General features: G+C 41.4%; 1 protein-coding gene across 4 annotated transcripts in view; it reads left to right on the top strand.

Moving 5' to 3' along the window:
- Window positions 1-20924, top strand: part of tmtopsa (teleost multiple tissue opsin a) — a 41059-nt gene extending 20135 nt beyond the window's left edge. Inside the window, exons 3-5 of one of the 4 annotated variants that reach the window (XR_013122420.1) lie at window positions 8556-8736; window positions 16827-16879; window positions 18667-18745. Coding sequence is in view for 1 of the 4 variants with exons in the window: in XM_076981951.1 (XP_076838066.1) it covers window positions 16827-16879; window positions 18667-18800 (187 nt within the window). In the remaining 3 variants the exon portion in view is untranslated. Of the gene's footprint in view, window positions 1-8555; window positions 8737-16826; window positions 16950-18666 lie in introns of those variants that run through there. The other 3 variants (XR_013122421.1, XR_013122419.1, XM_076981951.1) reach the window with 3 other exon arrangements.
- Window positions 20925-22596: the final 1672 nt, after the last annotated feature.

Below are 22596 nucleotides of genomic sequence, written 5' to 3'. Positions count from 1 at the left end.
CAGATGTATTTGATATTGTTGAAGGCTATTCGTTTAATGGTGTTGTTGCGGTTAATAGGTAATATAGCTGTTTGGGGAATTTCCGCTGAGGGGTAATTGGCTGTGGGGTAGTTAAGGTTATTGACCTGTTGGGGTTATTGTTGTTGATGGGTATTAAGATTACTGTGTAGTTCCTGTTAAAAGCTTGTTTAGATGTGGAATGTTTTGTTGAGGGGGTATTTACCTGTGGTGGGGCAATAACTGTTGAGGGGTAATTGGCTGTGGGGTAGTTGACATTGAGGGTTTATTGACCTGTTGGGGTTATTGCTGTTGATAGCTTTAAAGATTTCTGTGTAGTTCCTGTTAAAAGCTTTTTTAGATGTTGTATTTGTTGTTGAGGGGCAATTACCTGTGGTGGGGCAATTACTGTTGAGGGGCTATTGCCATTGGGTTAGTTAATGCAGATGTATTTGATATTGTTGAAGGCTATTAGTTTAATGGTGTTGTTGCGGTTAAGAGGTAGTTTAGCAGATTGGGGCAATTACTGCTGAGGGGTAATTGGCTGTGGGGTAGTTGATATTGAGGGGTTATTGACCTGTTGGGGTTATTGTTGTTGATGGGTATTAAGATTACTGTGTAGTTCCTGTTAAAAGCTTGTTTAGATGTGGAATGTTTTGTTGAGGGGGTATTTACCTGTGGTGGGGCAATTACTGTTGAGGGGCAATTGGTTGTGGGGTAGTAAAATTGCCATTGGGGTAGTTATTGCAGATGTATTGGATATTGTTGAAGGCTGTTAGTTTAATGGGTTTGTTAATGTTAAGAGGTGATTTAGCTGTTTGGGTCAATTACTGCTGAGGGGTAATTGGCTGTGGGGTAGTTGACATTGAGGGGTTATTGACCTGTTGCGGTTATTGTTGTTGATGGGTATTAAGATTACTGTGTACTTCCTGTTAAAAGCTTGTTTAGATGTGGAATGTTTTGTTGAGGGGGTATTTACCTGTGGTGGGGCAATTACTGTTGAGGGGCTATTGCCATTGGGGTAGTTAATGCAGATGTATTTGTTATTGTTGAAGGCTATTAGTTTAATGGTGTTGTTGCGGTTAATAGGTAATATAGCTGTTTGGGGCAATTACTGCTGAGGGGTAATTGGCTGTGGGGTAGTTGACATTGAGGGGTTATTGACCGGTTGGGGTTATTGTTGTTGATAGCTTTAACGATTTCTGTGTAGTTCCTGTTAAAAGCTTGTTTAGATGTGGAATGTTTTGTTGAGGGGGTATTTACCTGTGGTGGGGCAATTACTGTTGAGCGGTAATTGGCTGTGGGGTAGTTGACATTGAGGGGTTATTGACCTGTTGGGGTTATTGTTGTTGATAGCTTTAAAGATTTCTGTGTAGTTCCTATTAAAAGCTTGTTTAGATGTTGTATTTGTTGTTGAGGGGCAATTACCTGTGGTGGGGCAATTACTGTTGAGGGGCTATTGCCATTGGGGTAGTTAATGCAGATGTATTTGATATTGTTGAAGGCTATTCGTTTAATGGGGTTGTTAAAGTTAAGAGGTAACTTAGCTGTTTGGGGCAATTACTGCTGAGGGGCAATTGGCTGTGGGGTAGTTGTTATTGAGGGGTTATTGACCTGTTGGGGTTATTGTTGTTGATAGCTTTAACGATTTCTGTGTAGTTCCTGTTAAAAGCTTGTTTAGATGTTTTATTTGTTGTTGAGGGGCAATTACCTGTAGTGGGGCAATTACTGTTGAGGGGCTATTGCCATTGGGGTAGTTAATGCTGATGTATTTAATATTGTTGAAGGCTATTAGTTTAATGGGGTTGTTGCAGTTAAGAGGTAGTTTAGCAGATTGGGGCAATTACTGCTGAGGGGTAATTGGCTGTGGGGTAGTTGACATTGAGGGGTTATTGACCTGTTGGGGTTATTGTTGTTGATGGGTATAAAGATTACTGTGTAGTTCCTGTTAAAAGCTTGTTTAGATGTGGAATGTTTTGTTGAGGGGGTATTTACCTGTGGTGGGGCAATTACTGTTGAGGGGTAATTGGCTGTGGGGTAGTTGGCATTGAGGGGTTATTGACCTGTTGGGGTTATTGTTGTTGATAGCTTTAAAGATTTCTGTGTAGTTCCTGTTAAAAGCTTGTTTAGATGTTGTATTTGTTGTTGAGGGGCAATTACCTGTGGTGGGGCAATTACTGTTGAGGGGCTATTGCCATTGGGGTAGTTAATGCTGATGTATTTGATATTGTTGAAGGCTATTTGTTTAATGGGGTTGTTAAAGTTAAGAGGTAACTTAGCTGTTTGGGGCAATTACTGCTGAGGGGCAATTGGCGGTGGGGTAGTTGATATTGAGGGGTTATTGACCTGTTGGGGTTATTGTTGTTGATGTGTATTAAGATTATTGTGTAGTTCCAGGTAAAAGCTTGTTTTTTTTTTGTTTTTTTTTTGAGGGGGTATTTATTTGTGGTGGGGCAATTACTGTTATGGGGCAATTACTGTTGAGGGGTAATTGGTTGTGGGTTAGTTAAAATTGAGTTGTTGTTCAGTTATACAGTTAATACTGCTGCAGGGACTGAGGGAGAGAAGAGGTTCCGTGCGTGTTGTGTGAGCCTGTGGGGATTTCCCTTACGGAATGTTCAGTTCTGAACATTCCGCCATTCATTCTCTATGGGAAAAAGTCAACTTTGAGGACTTGTCCTGAGGACACCGTATGTCCGACATGTCCCAAAAGCACAAGCACACTTCTTCCATATGGGATCTGTGATCCTGCCAATTTTCAAGGTTCTAGTTCAAAAACTGCGACCTGTGAAAGTTACCGAAAACTCGAATAGAATAATAATAATAAGAAGAATAGAGAGAACAGTATGTTGGCTGCTTCGCAAGCCAACATAAAAAGATGTGATGGGAATAATAAATAATTCTCATCTGTGTGTATTTATATACACATGTTCTCTATGTAATTCTTATTCTTAAGAGTCCTAGATGTCTTGATGGTCAGTAATAGTAGTCCAGGGCCGTGTAGATACAGCCATAGCAGGGGAGAATTCGGGGTGGTGAGAGGGGCCAGGGCGGTGGGTTGATCCTTCATCCATAGCTGGTTAGGCAGGAGGTGGCTGTCCCAGGGTGGATAGCAGGAAAGGCTCGTCTCTCCTCGTCTCAGTATTTCTCGGGTAGTAGGACAGCCATTTTGAAAAGAAAGGGACAATTAACTCTGTGTGGGATTATATGTGGGACACAGGAAAGTTAAACATATCTGGAGAGTGGCAGCAACCCCGGCATTAAATTATTACAGGCCAGCTAAAAGGCAAAACCAGTGATCATGTGCAGTGATGTGACGACAGCACCAGCACCCCAGTTTACCATAAAACCTTTAGCCCATTAACCCCTGAATTAGTTGGTGGGACCTTATAAGAAAAGGCCCCATTTCAAATGTGTCAAATGTATATAGGTAACCCAGGGTTGCCAACTTTTGTTGTTCGCTTGGACTGAGATTTTAACCTGGAGGAGATGGCGAGTGTAAGTTTTTGGGGGGGGTGGCGAACGTAAGTTGTTGAGCGGGGGGGGGGGGGGGGGGGGGGGGGGGTGAGCTCAGGTATAGCTGTGTGTGAACTCCAGCACAGTTGTGTATGCAGCAGTGCCTGAAAATCCACCTACACCATGCTAAGACCAACAAAACACAACTAACTACCCCAGACAGTACAGACTAGTCAGCAAATATCTTGGCTTTAGCCCGAGCTCAGGGATCGTAGAGGACATTCCTTTTTCCGCACGTAACCTTTTGTTATGTATTAAGTCAGCAGCTAAGGGTCAGTCCTCTGCTCGTCACTGATGGAGGTTCAGCGGTGCGGTTGCGTTCTCCAACGCTTCCATGCTGCACACAGTGAGCTTGGACCTGACCTGATCACAATAAACACCAGCTGCTCTTTCTCACTCTGAGGACAGGAGTTGAGCGTTTAGGATGGCAGTACTGACTCTCCCATGGTCTCCAGAGTCACTCCTGCCAAAAGTGTGAGCCACGTCACTCCCCTCTGTTCTATTTACGTGTCCCGGCGTCTTTCATTTGCATAATTACGTGTAATTACAACCATTCTTGTCCCCCTTTTGCTCCTGTCTGGATGTTTGCGCCATCCACAGTGCAGTGTTGTCTCGGGGCTACGGAATAATGAGTACCTTCGGGAAAAGAGTCTTTCTGTGCCCGGTCAAGTGCTAACTTTCGCTCGGAAATACCGTCTGTCTCCTTATTAAATAAACGCAAAAGCCAGCCGGAATATCGGGTCAGGAGGTCAAGCTTTGGCCTCCGGGCATCTCTAGCCTCAGCTGACCACTCTGTTGTCTTTGCTGTCCGTGGTCTAATAAATGTACATCAAGTTCCTTCACGTATTTTGAACAGCAACCTTCAAGAGATGCCGGATCCTACGTAAGATGGCTTCTAAGTCCTGGTTTATCACAAGGTTCCTCCCAACGCTACTCATCGAGATCTCTCATCTTGTGTTTGAGCCAATCGAGGTTTCCGCATCTTAGCGAGGTTCATCCAGGCGAGGTTCATCCAGGCTAGGTTCATCCAGGCTAGGTTCATCCAGGCTAGGTTCATCCAGGCCCGGTCTGCTGGACGTGAACCTGCAGGAGTGTAGATCTCCATGTCCTCAGCTGTGCACCCTTGTATTATGGTAAATGTTGCAGGTAGGAAACTCAAGGACCTTCTTGCAGTCCTACAGAGAGAAAGTTGGGGACAGGGATAGGCCTAATAGAAAACTGGAGAATATATAAATATATTCATACTTTCCACCCACGCATATGTAAATCTTGGACTACTGTAAGTAGGATGGGTCCCTGATAATTACTGCAGTTAGTCTCCTCACATTCATTCAAACAGCTCCTTTAACCTGCAAATGTTAGCCTATAATGGAATTATTGTCCATTGTACAGAATTGGCTATCATTCATCATCTTGGAAAAGTGTACCCTCAAATAGATTTGCTCCATTAAGCTACTATTTACTTATTTGAGTGATTTAAAGGATGAAGGGGTATAAAGTCCACATTTGAAAATGAATATAACATAAAATGGCAGTTTGACCATTGCCATGTGAGCCCTAGTAATCATTTATTTGTAAGTGGTTGAGAATTATACAATTACAGAAGCCCCCCACACTAACATTATCAAAAAAAAAACTCTTTACAATGTGATACAAAAGTTGGGTTAACTGAGGCAAGACTGTATTTGCGGTTCCTGTCAGTCAACACAAGGCACATGATCCTGTTAAGATCATTTATAAGAACTGATCTTTGTAAAGAAATAAATCTTTCCCCCTTTATCTATTTACTTCTTGGTCTCTCTTTCTCTCAGTGAAACGCTGTGTGTGTGTGTGTGTGTGTGTGTGTGTGTGTGTGTGTGTGTGTGTGTGTGTGTGTGTGTGTGTGTGTGTGTGTGTGTGTGTGTGTGTGTGTGTGTGTGTGTGTGTGTGTGTGTGTGTGTGTGTGTGTGTGTGTGTGTGTGTGTGTGTGAGAGAGAGAGAGAGAGACAGGGAGCATGATAATCATGTCTTGGCACATGACTCTAAACCAGGGCAACACAGACTGCACTTTGATGCAAGAAACTTTAGCAGTTTCACAGTTACATCTCTTCAGGGAGTTACCGATAACAGCTGCCTTCCCCATTTTCCACACCGCACTTCCACGCTTGTGTGATCTACACATACCGTGCATAGCTTTGCATATGCTACCTTAAAAAAACAGTGATGGCAGCAACAAAAGACCCTCAAGCCTCCCAGACTCAAAGGGAAGCCGTCCCGCTCAGACCTGTGACTTATGACAGTGAGTAGTGACAATGACAGGACTGACAGGACCCTGCAAAGACTGGGCGTGACTTGCTGGTGGTCAATATTCAAAACTGGCCTAAAGACAGTGCAAACTACTGCCTATGTTCAATGTATCTTTGGATAGATATGCGTCCTTAGATATACGTGAGTCTAAGTCAGAGTGAAAGCTGGGATTATGCTTCACCAGGTGAGCGTCTGAGAGCTGCCTGAAAGACATTTCTGAAAGCTTGGAATATTATTGGAGGATTTTTTTTTGGGAGGAGTAGAAGGTTCTTAGTTATTTGCACATTATACATCAAACCAGTTTGTGGGACCGTAAACAGGACGTGGTGATAGATGAAAGCGTGCGTCTTGATAGTGCGGAGATGATTCTCCTTGCATTTTGGTAGTTACAGTAGGCAGAATCGCCCAGATGAGGATACAAGTGCACAGCCTTGGGCGTCCTCAGACACATTCGTCTCATCACACCAGCGGGCGGTGGGGGGGTGGGGGATAGCTGGACGGACGTTCCCACCAATCTCCGCCCCTTTCTCATTAGTGATGAGCTGCTGGCGAGGTGGGTGGGCATTTCTGTTCTGGAGGGTGACCTTTCTGACCTGTCTCCATGTCCTCATCTGAAGTGCTCACCTTCCCTCCGAAGGCTTTGTTAGCCTGTTGGAAGGACAGCATGAACCTGCCTTAAAGAAAATCAGCCATGTTGGATTTGAGGGTACAAAAACGCGCAATATATAGACATTTACACTCTGAAATGGTGACAAAACACATTTGAAAGCATTTTCATGACATTTCTCTTTTTATTCTATATTAGGAGAAATCTTCAGCAATATAAACTCTATTGCATGATTGCATGATTAGGTATTGCATAGGTATCGCAAGATTAGGTATTGCAAAGGTATTGCATGATTAGCTATTACATAGGTATTGCATGATTAGGTATTGCATAGGTATTGCATGATTAGGTATTGCAAAGGTATTGCATGATTAGCTATTACATAGGTATTGCATGATTAGGTATTGCATAGGTATTGCATGATTAGGTGTTGCATAGGTATTGCATGATTAGTTATTACATAGGTATTGCGTGATTAGTTATTGCATGATTAAGTATTGCATTATTAGATATTGCATAGTTATTGCATGATTTTAGATTTCTGCAGCACTTTGAGTTACTAAATGCTGTAGTTTCCAGTATTTGTTCTAAAGCTGCAGAAGTGTTTCACTACTGTGCCTGTTCATGTCACTTTCATAGACAGAGCTCTCAAAGCAAGGTCCACGTAATTAACCTAGAAAAGATGCTTTTAGGATCTAATTGCTTTGTATACATTTTTAATTTTTTACGGCATGCATTTTTTATGGCATATACAACTGAATAATATCTTCACGGTGGCTCATAATGGGGTCAAAATGTCTGAGATTCAAGAATCTTCAAGAATCAAAGTATTGAAGCAACTAAATAACCTCTTGTGATTTATATGACCAGTGTGTTTGGTTTTTACTGTGGATCCCAATTCTTTTTCATTTTTGGGGCCTCCTTCAATCTGCAGTGAATCTGATCCAGTTTTGGACTGTGATCATTCCTCACCGGCCCCAGCCCACTGCCGGAGTTATAAGAGGAGCTTGTAATGAGTTGGATCTAGGAAGGTTTTTAGTTAAATCAGGCAATTTGAGCTGTTCAAGGCTGAAGTGAGAACAGCCCCACTTTTCTGTCCAGATTACTGATTAGGAATTCCCTGCTAAAGACTTTTGAACACAGGGAGTTTCAGGCTGCACTGTAAATGCTCCATAACATCTATTATCACTCAGCTGCTTCCGGAAAACGCTCAAATACGATGTGATCCAACAAGAGAAATATCTCGAGGGAGCTTGAGGGGTTTTATTATTTTTTTACTTTCATCGTTTTCTCGTGTTTATTCCTTCTCACGCGATAAACACGCATACAAATAATGTCAACCCTGTAGCTCTTCAAAAATAAGTGTGTTGACTGACAAGCCATGCCGCGCGTTACTGATTTGGTCAGATTCGAGGAGCCCTTATCTGATGGAACGCGCAGACGCTGCAGACGCTGCAGACACTGCAGACGCTGCTGCACCGAGACAGACAGGCGAGGACTCCTGCCACCGGCCTGTTTACTGGGAGACCCGGTTGAGGGAGGAGACTCTGTAAACATGGTGCTCTCAAATATTACATAGCCAGGTACGCATCATTTAGGAGCTCAAATTACAAGGTGTGTTGCATTTTTTTTTGAGGCATCCACACTAATGTCCACCATGTGTGTGGCCGAAGAAACCACAGCTGTATTTTTAGGACTATTGTGAACGAGCAGACCTTACACAATCTTTCAGCGCTACAATAAATCATTGTAAGCGCAGACTTTCAGTGTGGTGTTTGTTAACCAGTGTAACAGGAGGTGCAAATACAGTGATTATCTGAACTACACATGCACACATGGTATAAAAGACAAAAAGTACACCCACGCTAAATAAATACATTGATTAATGTTACGTAGTGTGAAAATCAGTGCCCAATTTAAGCAGATAAATGACTCATCATGTCTTCTCATACTGCTGTATGGTTCTTCTGAGGTATTTTTTCACATAAGTGTTAATTGTTAAGCTCTGAGTCCTGTTTACATTATCTGATAATGAGAATGGCTGATTATTTAATTAATCTGGTTGTTCTCTCTCACCTGCTCTGTGAGCTTTTGGGTATGTAGCAGTGAGTGACATACTGTGGCCCTTTTTGTCCTGTTCGTTCCATAGGTGAATGTCGTGAAGCCGTCAGCCGGCTCCGGATCGTGGAGTTATAGTGCTACCTTGGATATGGGAACTCCGCCCTGACGTTCTGCATCCCTTGCCACATCACAAAGGTCTCGTGATACTCCTCCTGGCCGAGACCGGCAGCACCATCGCCCCCGTCATCTACGTCTTCACAAACACACAGGTGGGGACGGGGGGGACTGGCCGTTACCTGAGGCAGGGCAGGTGCAGCAGTCACGGTCGGAGTTGGAGTTGTTTGGAGTTGGAGTTGGCGGGTGGTGGTGGGGGGGGCGGTTGGGCGTGGTTTTGACGTAAGCCAATTCACTTGTGCACTGAGCCTGATGAAGAGGAGGCCTGATGTGATTTGTGTTGCTATAACGCGCTCGTGTGAAACAGTCCAATCTGGCACGCCATCACTCAGGGTGTCATGTGACCTAGCACAGATGAAGGTGGCTGTCCCTTCCACTCACATCGGGGTCGTTCTGTTTAACCATCCACGTCGAAGCACTCCCGATGAGCAAGTGTACTGATACCATCCTTGTGTGGGTCTCGGGAAGGCCGTCTGTGGGACTGCGTCCAGCAGGTGTCTCCGCCTGTCGGCTGAGCCCAGTTACAGTACTCAGTCTTCTCAAAGGACTTAAGTGTCTCTGAACGCACATCACAAATGGGATTAGTGGCCAGAGTCCCTCGAGGTCCACCTCACGCTGAAGTCTGACATCAAGTTAAAACAATGAAGAATTTGGCTTTTATATTAGAAGAAAAAGTATACCTAAAGGAACCTCAAGGAACCTAAAGTGTAGGGGTTCTGGTTCATGTTTGGTCTTCATGCCAATGCTTCAGGGCACCTTATGTGCAGGTACGTGAGATTTTTTAGGAAGTCCTTTACTTCCTTATGTCACTCAGTTTGTGATAGGAATACAAGAATGATTCTGCACCTTTCAAAACACTGTTACGGTTAACTGAGCTGCAACTCACTCAGGTTCTGTTAAGCCCGTCTTTTCAGACGCTGTGGTCCATGGCCTTTAACCAGCTATTCCCTGACTCTGATGTATTTATTGTCCTTTTACCCAACTTAACCTGAACGATCCCCGCACGAAACGCGTACCTAGCTGTGTTTGCTCACAAACCGCCTCAGTTTGTTTGTTCCGCACGTTATTAATTATGCGCTCGTTTATATGCACCCTCCCACCTCCTCGCTGCCCTATAACGGAACCGGAGAGTTAATCAGTGTTAATCCCAAAGATGAATAATTACCTCCTTTTCTGCTGCGCTCGGTGCAACCTTCAGGACCTGAGTGCCAATCTGTGAGCATGTGCAAAAAAGAGTGATTTCTGAAACTAATGCACTACACTTCGCTGCTCTTAACTGGCTGGGTGGTAGCCAGTTATATATATACTGTATATATATATATTTATGAACCACTCAAACATGGTCATAAATAAATAATAAATAAATATATATAATATATATTTTTAAATTATATGTATATTCAACAAAAGTAATTTCTCTTTGAAAAATCTGCCAAATGCAAAAGCATGTGAACTCTTTTAGTTAGTAGCTGGTGGCACCTCCTTTTTCAGCCATTACTTCAACCAAACGTCTTCTGTAACCACAGATGAGTGTTTCACATCTGCTTTTTGGGAGTTTTGCCCACTCCTCCTTGCAGAACTCCACCAGATGAGAAGTTGGAGGAACATCTGGCATGTACCACCCGCTTCAGATCTTACCACAGTATGTCTATGGGATTGAGGTCCTGAGTTTGTCTTGGCCAATCCAGAGTTCAAAGGATCATTGTCTTGTTGCGTGTCCCAGCTTCAACTCCCTGACTGATGCCAGGAGATTAAGGTAAAGAATTTGTTGATAGGCCTGGGAATTGGTTCCCTAGATAATATGGAGTCGTCCAGGTCCAGAGGCAGAAAAGCAGGTCCAGACCTTCACGTTTCCACCACCATGCTTCAATGTTGGGAGATGGTTCTTCTATTTATATGCATTGTTGACTTTTCTCCAAACATGGTGCCTGTGATCATAGCCAAATTATTACATGGACTCCAGAATGGACTTCTAGAAATACATATAGGGCAGAGTATCGGTGGGGTTATGCATTATTACCCTGTTCCAGTGGCTATGTAATATGTTTACAGTAGTAATTTACAGGATAAACTATTATTTGGAATGTTAGTGGTAGGTAGGTGTAGGTGACCACAGCAGATGTTGGTCTGCAGTCAGAAAAAAAACCCTGTAAATATCACCTGTAGCTCATCCAGTAGAGTAGGTACAAGCAACAAAATGTAATAGTTTTGATTCCCAAGGAACAAAAACATGGGCTAATCACTCTGGATAAGAGTGCCTGCCAAATGCTGTATGTTGAAGTTTTACAGCTGTTGAACAGTGATTCTCAGTAGAATCTTATAGAGTTTACTCCTCTTAACACTATTACCAAATGATGCTTTGTAGACTGCTAGTAATGCTACGCTCAGGTTCTTGGAAACGTTTACCAATGAATTCCAAGGTAGTGGACATTATAATTGTAATGTTTGCTGTTTATATTATTCAGTGATGGATCAGGATTCACAGATTGCATAAGTTGGATGTTTTATCACTAGGGGCCAGACTTTAATGAAAGTGTTTTACAAAGACTTTTGGCAGCATTCCATTTAGCGGAAGCAGCATAGAGTAGACAATAACAGGAAGGAAGATTTATGTGGAGACACACAAACACACACACACACACACACACACACACACACACACACACCATCATCGTCATGGCTGATTTATATTAGAAGTGCACGATAGCGCCACCATGTGTAGGTGGAAGGTTCAAACCTGAAACTTTTTTTTTTCCAAAACAAAAGAAATTGTGTGCCTGTTTTTTTTTTCTCACACAGGCAAATGAGGTGTGATTATTGATGTCGCTAGTAAATTACACCCTCAGTAGATATATTATGGGGTTTGGTTGTGCCTCAATTACTGAGTGCTGAAATAATTGCTGTGCAGAGATTTGGAACATATGTGCTTGCTGTATGAAATTTTGAGGGAAACGCTTTTTATTATGCTGATGTTTTAATGAAGTACTAATAAAGGAGTTTGGGCATAACAAATTACGCTAATATAAATAATAATAAAATAAAACAGCTATCTTAAGAATAAGAGTCTACATTAGGTCTATTTGTGCTTTTTTTTTTATTTTGTCAAAAACTAAGTTATGACACTTTTACATTTTCTACCTCTGAAAATCCCAAACTGAAGATTTTACTGCATTGCATCAAGGTTATGTTTTATCTGGAGGAATCAGTCTGAGGGATTTAAAGCTTTTTTTTCTTTATTAAATATTCCAACACATTGATATTGTTCCATGTAAAATTCATTGTTACTTGCACATATAACACCACTTCAGAAGGTATGACTCTTCTGGGATATGACATACTCTGTATGGTTTGGGGACAGATGATGATGATAATGATGACCATATGATGTGGTAAGGTTTTTGCACTTGTCTGAGGTGAGAGGCCTAACCTGTCCTTCCACATACCAGTGACATTTTGCATCCATCCTTTATGGACAATCATCTCAGACGACTGTCAGAAAAAATAACTTGATTTTTGTTCCTCGATGTTGCTGTCAGAAGATTTTTGAAACCTTCACTGAAGTGGAAAGTCATCATCCTATTTATTCTCGGTACTTTTCTGAAGTGTGAGGGGAAGAATTTGTTCAGACTATCCCGGTTTCCGAATCCTCACGCTTGAGTAATATTCACATAAGAAGACCAGCAAGGTCACTGATGCAGTCCTGTATTCTCCAAAACAGCCATTTTACCAATCCAAAGCGCCAGTAATATCTGAGCTCCATATTGCCAATTAGAAGAAAGTGCATTTACTAGAGACTTGTGTCTTTCTCTTAACACTCACTACATCATACAAGAATTCTTGTTTTGTCTATTTGCATGCAAATATACGTGCATCACCAATGCCAGCGTTTTGAGAAAGAAATGAATGTTTTTTTCTTTTCCTGCTTGACAGCTCTCATCAAGGAGAAGCTAGACCTGCTTCGGGGTTTATCTAAGTGCCACTCAAAATAGTCCATATTTCCAAGGGCAACCAGAATACACAAGGCAAGGTTGTAAAGGGTTAGAAGGAAAGTGTGTTTGTTAGAGCAAAAATGTGGTGCATCAAAGCTGCAGGGATGTTTAGATGTTTGTTTTAGAGCTTTCAGGAGGAGATCTGGAACATTGCTCAAAATAGCTTTGAGCCACCTCAATCCTCAACACCAGCTGAGATCTGTAGCAGGATGCGTGGTTCTACAGATGGCGCTAACTGCTACAAGAACTTTCGAGATTGTACTGCCAACTGCGATACCGGACAACCGTTCTTACTGCAGTTAACTGGCAGAAGGTTCTAATCCACTTTGCACCGTGATGGCAAGCGGTCAGGGAGAATAATTGCATTAGCTTCAGCGTCATTAAGAAGAAACTCAACAGCTGCTCTGGTGTATTGCAATTTAAGTGTGTTTGGGGAAGCTTCTTCGTAGGGTTATGAATCGTCACTTTCACCTCAGTAATTTTGTATTGCTTAATCAGTGCATTAGATCAGCCTTGGCCAATCCAAGGCATGGATTTAAAAACGTCCTTTCATAACCAGAAAGCATGGGAATAAAAGTCGGTCCACTGTGCCTCACACTTCATTGTGTCTACAACATTTGTCCCTTTTATACACTAATAGACTATATAGACTATTTTGGCATTAGTTAAGAAATTAGACTGAAAGTAATTTCATGGCAGCAGTAATGGCATGTTTATAGCCCTGGGATTTTATCATTATTGTTATTGTAATCGTCATCATCATTGCCATCATCATCATCATCATCATAATCATCATCATTATCCACAGAGTGCCTCTATGAGGATTTTATAACTGGACTTATGAATATGCTTATATAGCACAAACATGTATAAAATAATCTTAATGGCACATAATGACAGTTTAATGACTGTTCCCAACTACTGTGCAGTATCATTACTACACAATAACATTTAAACAAAAATTATTAATGATATCACAACAATAAAGACACAGCAGTCATTATTCACTTTACTCACCAGTGTAGGACCAGTTATAAATTAATTTATTCGCACATTTATATTGGCTGCATTGTACATACACATACAGCACTTGGCAGGCAATCTTATCCAATCAGGCCCAGGAACTCGGTGTTGCTAGGGTTACGGTTCGAACACCTGTCTACCTGTTCTACCAGGTGACCTACAGGAGTCAGGCTGCTCACATTAGCACCAGCAAGGTGGTGTACTGTAACATTCATTTTTGCACATGAAGAGAGACAGACAGAAAATAGATTAAATAACTCATGTACAGTTGGTATAAACTATAATAAGGAAATAAATGTCCAAAAGAAGGATGAAAATGGGTTTGAGTAAAATGGATTTGAAAGCCAAGACAAATAAAGCCCCTTAATGGCTCCATAGGGCTGCAGCGTTCTGATGTTGTTTTTACGGCACAACGCTGAGTTGAGGTGCCAGTTATGTGGCATAAATGATCGCATTTTAATGCGTCAATGATATTGCTAATATTTTGTCACTCTTTGCCTTGGGCTTGGAAGACGGCCGGCCTCTGGGAGATGAGATGTTTATGCTTGCGTTTATTCTTCTGCATAAGACCCAGAAGACACTGAAATTTTGTGTTTCCGTCAGAGATTTCTGAGCCTGTCAGATGTCGTGCTGTGTGAAAACAGCCGTGGTGAACGGAGGAAAAACTAAACTTGGTTGTTTAGCTCTTATTCTGAAGTACAAAGTGCTTTTTAGCAAAGAAATAGCAGTGCGGGTGCAGAAAGGTTAATTAATGCTCTCTAACGTAAATACATCACCATGACTACATTTTACAGAAGCTACGGAACATGAATTGAAATGTAAAATCCTGCTGAGGACAGTTTTATTATTTTTACATTTATTGTTTTTTTTTTTGTTTTAAATTTAGATGTTAGTGACACCCAGTTGGTTTAGACTCACCATCATCAGTGATTACATGTCATTTTTAATTGATTGTACTCAGTATTGAAAACCAACGGCAATACTACTAATACTAATACTACTACATTTGTTTGAGCAGAGCACAAGTGAGTAACTTGTGTAGGCCGTGGTCACATACTCATGTCTGTTTTCAGCGTAAAACATCTGATGTATTTGGAACAAAATTCTCAGAGCCCAGCTCTTGAAGCGAACTTCCATCTAGTTCAAACGCTTTGAAGAGAGAAGATCACAGCTGAAGTATGAGAGGAATTCTCCTCAAGATGAATGAGAACCCTTCAGCAGTCATGATACTAGCACAAACGCAGCTGAGGGCTAACCCCAACCTTCGCCTTAGCCTCTTTCATAGGTTTGATGTGGATTGATTCTGCTTCACTCATGTGCAAAAGGGACAAACTCTAAGGGAATTTTGCACAATATGCGTAAACTGTGCTGTCATCTTCGCATCAAAAGACAGGCCCCTTTTTCCGAACGTAAGACAAACCGGCAAGAGGAATGAGGTGCATTTTTTTCTTCCCAGCACACGTGCATGAAATGGAAATTGCCCGTTGTTGCAGGGTCTTCACTCCAGAACAAAGATTCTCCTGTATGTCATTTTCAGTCTTCAATTCCTCCCAGCCCGTAACTATGGAAACTGTGAGTTGAGGCGAGTTGAAGACTAAAAATGCTGTACAGATACATGAACCGTTTCCCGGCCAGCGAAGGGCGCCAGAGGCCGGAGGAGGGGCCAGAGGGCAGAGGAGGCTTCAGGGGCATCTGGGGGGTGCAGGCTGTGGTTCTAAACTCCTCATGGACAAGCGCACCGGCTGAAAAACTGTGTGGTCGAATAACTGTTTAATTATGTTAAAGTACTTACAGCATCATTCTAATCGAGAATTTATAAACGTCATAGTGGTACTTTTGTGAATGTTTAAGTGGACAATTTAATGATTCGCTTTTAATTTAATGATGAGTCTTGAGGGATCCGCTTTAGTGTTTTAATTTTTTATGAAGTCCAATCATAACCATAACAATCACTGTATTATATAATATTGCTTGTAAGATCAGCAGTTTTCTTAATTGGAAATTTGACGTGTCAGATTTTAATGCAGCAAATGAATTGCTGTCTGCATTCGCGTGGAAAAACGGTTACAGTCTGTTTTCTTCAGATAATTAAATTTAATTCACATTAAATTGCAACTGCTTAGTTGAACACCCAGAGAAAAGTGAAAGGATTCAAACTCAAATAAAATCGAAACTGGTTTATCTGAAGTAATTTCTGTCAGTGCAGCCAGAATATACTGGAATTTCTGAATCAAGTTCATAGCCATATGGCATTCTTCAATTTCAGTACTTCTGACAAAAGCTAAACTATGAGTTTGATAGAGGTGTATTGCCACAATACATTCGCATCTCCTGTTGTTTCAGTTTAAAAATTCAGTAATGACTTGGGGACTTAAGGAGTTTAATCTCAGATTTTTTAATAAATTTCTTTTTTGCTGAGACAGAATCCAAAATAAACCATCGCAACGGTGCATCAAAGGGTTTTATAACATAACAGCTGTGTCACTACTTGAGTGACTGTGAAAAACGAGTCTACTGGGTATGACCTACTTCAAAGCTCTTAGAAACAGCGCTGGCCTGAAGCCAGATTAAAGACACAAGGTGTGATGGCTGAAGTGTGTCCTGTGTGTCCTGGGACACGGCGGGGCAGGGGAGGTTCCTCGGAGACCCTGTGGGCTGGAGCCCCTGCAAATGGCTTCTGGTGTTTTGCATTTCTTGGGAAAATGTAGTTGACTTAAAGTATACATGACAGATGGGAAGTATACTAAGGACACTACGTTTTCCCAAGGGAGGTGTCATCGCAGAGACGTCTAACATGCGCGTATGCAGCACACACACACACACACACACACACACGTATGTCCTGGATGCTGAACAAAGAAGAATTTAACCAAATTGGATCAATGACCAAGCAAGTCCCTTGCAATCCAAAGTCCTTCACTGGACCAAGACATTTTCTGTGAGGAGAGCAGTCAGGAGGCAGTGAAGAATATGGTGACATCTGTGGAGAAACTGCAGTTATTCGTGTCTGTACTGGACAGCACTGCAATGGAACCAGAGCAGATATTCTAGAGATCATGGGACTCACTGCAAACCTAAAAAAATAACCCCTCATCATTTTAGGAAACCTGGTTGCGGTTTTTAAAATGCACCAATAGCTTATTTGTCTTTTTTCTTTTCGACATTTCTTTTAGGAAAAGTTCGAAAACAGACTTAGAATTTGAGAACGATCCATCATACACGCAAGGTGGGTTTACATTAGCTCTCTGCTCATTGGTCAGTCGCTTGTCCATGTTTGTCTGTCCTGTCCAGTCCAGTTTGTCTGCTGTCTTTGCCTTTTCAGCTGTGTCTCTCTTCTCACATGGGTGGGGATGGTGGAGGGTGGAGGGTGCGGAGACTGTGAGCTGCTGCGATAGCACATCACTGTATATTTGTACTACTGTGAATAAACTGTAAACTCTATGACTGTAATACTGGCAGGGGTTCATGTCCCCTGAAAGAGAGGGTGGTGGTGTGGCCAAGGGATACTGGCCCGGGCTACCAGGCTATTAAAAATCAAAAATAGATAATATGGGACTTACAGCTTTCAGCTCAGGGCAAAACACCACTGTGAAGCTACATGTGACCAAGAGTATGTGTAGTACAAACATGATTTTTTGTTTTTTTTTGTTCTGCATATGAATCATCTTGAGAACATCCACAACTGTACAACTTGCTCTAGTAAGTTCTGAGGTCACAGGATGGAGGTTATTGAATGTCGCAAAATGCACGCCAAAACCCCAAACCTTTACGGTTGACAGTGATTCCGACACTGGTTAACGTGCTTATCTGTGGAGAAACAGACAGATTTCGAACAATTTGAACTGGCATAGCCCCTCTACAGGTGTATGCATAAAATCACAAGCCAGTCATTAATGCATAATTGCAGTTTACCGCTGTGTCATTGCCAAGGCTAGTCCTGCCTCTTTGACCGCAGCTTTTTCGCTCAATTTAATTACACTGTCACTTTAATACAGAGCCTGACACCTTCCCTCCCTGTAAGAGTCCATTACGGGAATTATCTGCACCGAACGGAGGGACATGAAATTACTTACTCTGTTCAACATTAATTACAGACACTGGGACTACACTGTGCTACTGTGCTATCGCAGCAGTTATACAATCAGGCGTCGTATAAATGTTCTGTTTGGGCTGAAGGTGTAGTTAATTGTGCATGCAGTGCCATTGTGGCGGAGGTGACGGAGGTGACTGAGCTTCTTGCACCGCATGCCATAAAAGGGCAGAAGACAAATGTCTCTGGAATTAAACACGGGTCCTTGGACGCTCGGGGGGGGACTGCAGGGACGGGAAGAAGGGATGGTCGTCATCTTCATGATGAGAACGTGATGATGGTTTCAGGCGTGGAGGTGCAGGAGAACCTGCAGCGTTTGCGCATTACGAACAGTGTGATGAACGCTAAGAACAATGAGATGGAGGTGAAACGATGCTGGATTACTAATGATAGCAGATGGTGGCGTACAGGTGGCCTCCGCATGGAACTAATTCCTGTTGCTGTTTACTGCAAACAACTGTTTATTCAATTATATGTATATTACATATATTCAATTATAAAGTAATGATCCACTCTGCAGAGCTTGCCAGCTGTTTGAAATTGCCCAAAAGTAAATTTGGTAGACTACCTGCATTTTGTCTGTCTGTACTTCCTGTAAAGAGACTTCGTGTTTGAGAAATATGCTTTCAGCTGGATTTCATGAAGAGGGAAATGATAAACACTTGCTTTAATGAATCCTCTGATTTTCTGAGATGCAAGTATTAATTTTTTGTAATGATGAAACAGAAACAATGCTTTTGTCATAGACCGTTAGAATATATCATACTTCCCCCAGCATGTAAACACATACACATACAAATTCACATATGCACATGTCATATCTAGCAATTTACAATTTAACAAATTTTGTGGTTGGTCATTATTTTGTGTGTGTGTGTGTGTGTGTGTGTGTGTGTGTGTGTGTGTGTGTGTGAGGTCTACAGATGTTCTTGGACTCTGCTGGAGTGTGAGATGCTCCCATGAGCCTCCAGCTTCAAAAGCTGACCCCGCCCACAAGGCCCCGCTCTGTCTGGATGCCAACCAATCAGCTGCACTGTCCAGCTGGGTTGACTGGTAAAAGTCTGCACTGGGGTCACATGAGAACCTCTGTTCCCAGCAATATCCACCAAATGAACCACGTCACATCAGGTCTCCATCCATAGCAGACCAAGGAGAGTTGCAGGTCTGAATGTAGGTCTTCCTTAATGAAGAGCAAAGCTGTACTCAGGGGTCAGACATGGTGACAGGTAGTCCGTGTGCCCTCTCAGACTAGTAAACAACCTGGCCAAACAAACTCCATTATTCAACTCTAAATCATTATTCAGTCCTCACAGTGTTAAAAATGAAAACAACAACACTCACAAAAAAACCTCACTTTTTCAACATGGTAATGTGTCTCCCAGGGCTCCACACTTTTTGTCAAGGAACTTACAATATTTTAGAAATTCATTTCTTTGCTTGATGACAGAGATGAGGATGTAGACTATTCAAGCAGTCTGGGCCACATCAAAAATACTTTGCAATACGGCTATTTGCATAATAACAGGCTGTCCAGCTGATGTCACAAAGCTCACCTGAAAAGTCGTTTTCAGCTTCAGGTTCGTGTAAAGTTTTGGGGACAGTTAAATCATCTGAGGTAAAAAAGGGATGCTAAAGTTTTACTTGAAGCTAGATGACTTCCACATAGCTTTAAAATAATTTAAAAGCTATATGCTAGCTAGCTCCATGTCACTTAGTTTCACAAGCGCTCTCACAGCTGACTTGTCTATTGCGTTTGCTATCGCTAGTTTGTTAGCTAGCTACTTATTATGACAATAATACTCACCTCTTATCCCAAAATAATTTTGTTTCTAATAATGCTTGGTTTCTGAAACATCAGTTTGACATCCAGAGATCTTATTGGTGTTGTTTTTTCTGACAGGGATTTTATAAAGAGTAGCACTGTGAACACTTACCGTAACCATATCTGTAACAAAAGCTAAACAACCTAGAAAAATGTTATGATAAATACACATGTACATTTGTATGTCTATAATTAGATTTCTAATTAATTAATTAGGGATTTTTTTTAAATAACTTTTTAAATGAAATTATTTTTGTAGAAGAATAGCACTGTTTTTTTTATCATCTTTATATTTGACGATATATGAATTTTAACTACCCTGTCCTCCACAAAAAGTTTTTGTATTGTGAATCAATAATATATGAGTTGTATTTGAAGTGTTGCATTTTACTGTTTATTTTACAATATTTTGCAGTTTCGTTACTGTACCTTTTTATTAACTTTTTAAAACAATTTTTAGTTAAAAAGTACAATGGCTTTTGAAGTTTTTTTTTTGCTTCTGTACAGATTCTTTGAGACTCTGTTATACAAAGTATGAAGCAGTGTTTTCATACTTTAATATGCAATGTGTTTAACCACATGTAAACAATTCTAGGTTTAGTGTCTGCAGTCTTAACTACATGTAAACACTTCCAGGTTTAGTGTCTGCAGTCTTAACCACATGTAAACACTTCCAGGTTTAGTGTCTGCAGTCTTAGGCTGTGTTCGAAATAGACTACTACATACTGGATACTGCATACTGGACTCAGTATATACTGGATACTGCATACTGGTCCTCGTAGTAGTATGCAGTACAGTTTCCAGTATGCGACAAAAGCAAAGCACACTACGGGGTCACGTGAACGTAGCGTTGCATGATGGGATGCAGTACACCACGAAGATAGCTCTGTTCGCGTACTGGAATATTTTGCGGAAGTAGTAGGTCATCCGGGTATGTTTCGCGTACTGGAAATTTTCATTTTGCTCACATACTGCATACGACATACTGATTTGGGGCTCAATCAGTATGCCAGTAGTATGTAGTAGACTATTTCGAACACAGCCATTATGTCAGTCCTGCCTCCCTCCAGTCAGTCATGTCTCTGTTTGTACTCTTATTTTGAAATTCATTGAGTCTGGTTTCAGTGTGTTTCTGTTCACTCCTTGTTTGTAACCCTGCCCCCCATTAGGGTTCCCAGGTGTTTGTATTTGGTTTCCCTTGATTTCCCCTGTATTTTATCCCTGGTTTCTGTGCAGTCTGTGCTGGTCATTATATTGGTAACATCTCTGTGGTTCATAGTTCTGTCCAGTGATTTCTGTATGTAAGTCTGTTATTGTTGGTTTTGGTTAACAGTATTAAATATGAATGACTCTCTCATGGATTTGACCCTTGCCTGTTTATATGACCCTGATTTTGGATTTCCCTTCAAAACACCTTGCTCTGCTCAGCACATGCGTCCACCTCCTCACTTCCAGCTGCCACAAACGTTACACTTAACCACATGTAAACACTTCCAGGTTTAGTGTCTGCAGTCTTAACCACATGTAAACACTTCCAGGTTTAGTGTCTGCAGTCTTAACCACATGTAAACACTTCCAGGTTTAGTGTCTGCAGTCTTAACCACATGTAAACACTTCCAGGTTTAATGTCTGCAGTCTTAACCACATGTAAACACTTCCAGGTTTAATGTCTGCAGTCTTAACCACATGTAAACACTTCCAGGTTTAGTGTCAGCAGTCTTAACCACATGTAAACACTTCCAGGTTTAGTGTCAGCAGTCTTAACCACATGTAAACACTTCCAGGTTTAGTGTCAGCAGTCTTAACCACATGTAAACACTTCCAGGTTTAGTGTCTGCAGTCTTAACCACATGTAAACACTTCCAGGTTTAGTGTCTGCAGTCTTAACCACATGTAAACACTTCCAGGTTTAGAGTCTGCAGTCTTAACCACATCCAGCTCCTATCAAACACACACCATATATCTAAGAAACTCCTAGATCCAACTTCTGACCAAACATACTGCACCTATCTAAGAGCAAGTGAAACCTACTAATAGATACAGGTCATACCAAACTCATGGTACATATCTAAGAGCCAGTGAAACTTGCTAATAGATCCAGCTCATAACAAACTAAGAGGAATATGCGTTAATGCTGACAAAGGAGGAAAACGTACACATTACTGAGGTCAGTCTAATACTATCTGGTATGGTATATTAGTCAGCTGACCATCTGGCAGCCAATGGGGAGATACAGAAATCAGGAGATAATTCTAGTGAGCCAATCAGATATAGTGAATAAGTTCCCCCTCTACAACACCTTCTGAATATGTACAATTAAATTTTAACGTTTCCCCTTGAGACTGCTCTTTGTTGCAGGGATAGATTCTTTGTAATAAGTTTTTAAAAATACTTTTTATACTGTGTTCTCATTTGTCCTGAACCTAAACTAGAAAAGAGAAAACAACTCCATGAACACTCCAGATGCTTCTGTGTTTTTTGTCAAGTCCTGGTTTTGTTTTTACTGTGGTCATGAATGTTCATTGGTCATTGAATGTTCATTCACTTATCATGAGCATTTTTCCTGAGGCACCTTCGAAGATCTATTTCATATCTATCCAATTTTCTAAGGAACATAAAATATTAATGCTTTATGTGCATCCTATCTTGTCTGAATTTTGTGGCCTCTGTCCCGAGCAGGAAGAAAGCTATTTTAGATTTGTAACGTTTTCATTTATCAGAGGCTAGATCTTTTTTTTATTACTTGACAGTTACCATTCTGGAACAATAAACCCTCTTAGGAGTCTGCTGGTCTGAATCAAAACACATGGCCAAACTGTCCTCTCCCGCTGTGTCTATATTGGGGTAATAACAGCAGAAAATAATATTGGTCCTTGTCCGGAATTTACGATGGTTTAGTTGCAAGAGTCACCGTGTGTATTTATCTTAATATGTCTCAAAGCCCATTGTGTTTTAAAATAAATATTCGATCATTTCATGGAAGGGCTCTCATTTCTGCCCCTGTATGAGCTGGATAGGTTTCTTTGAATAT

The sequence above is a fragment of the Brachyhypopomus gauderio genome, chromosome 19 (assembly GCF_052324685.1).
Source record: "Brachyhypopomus gauderio isolate BG-103 chromosome 19, BGAUD_0.2, whole genome shotgun sequence".
Lineage (NCBI taxonomy): Eukaryota > Metazoa > Chordata > Actinopteri > Gymnotiformes > Hypopomidae > Brachyhypopomus > Brachyhypopomus gauderio.
The sequence above is the reverse complement of the archived record's forward strand: the minus strand, read 5'-3'. Positions and strand labels throughout refer to the sequence as shown.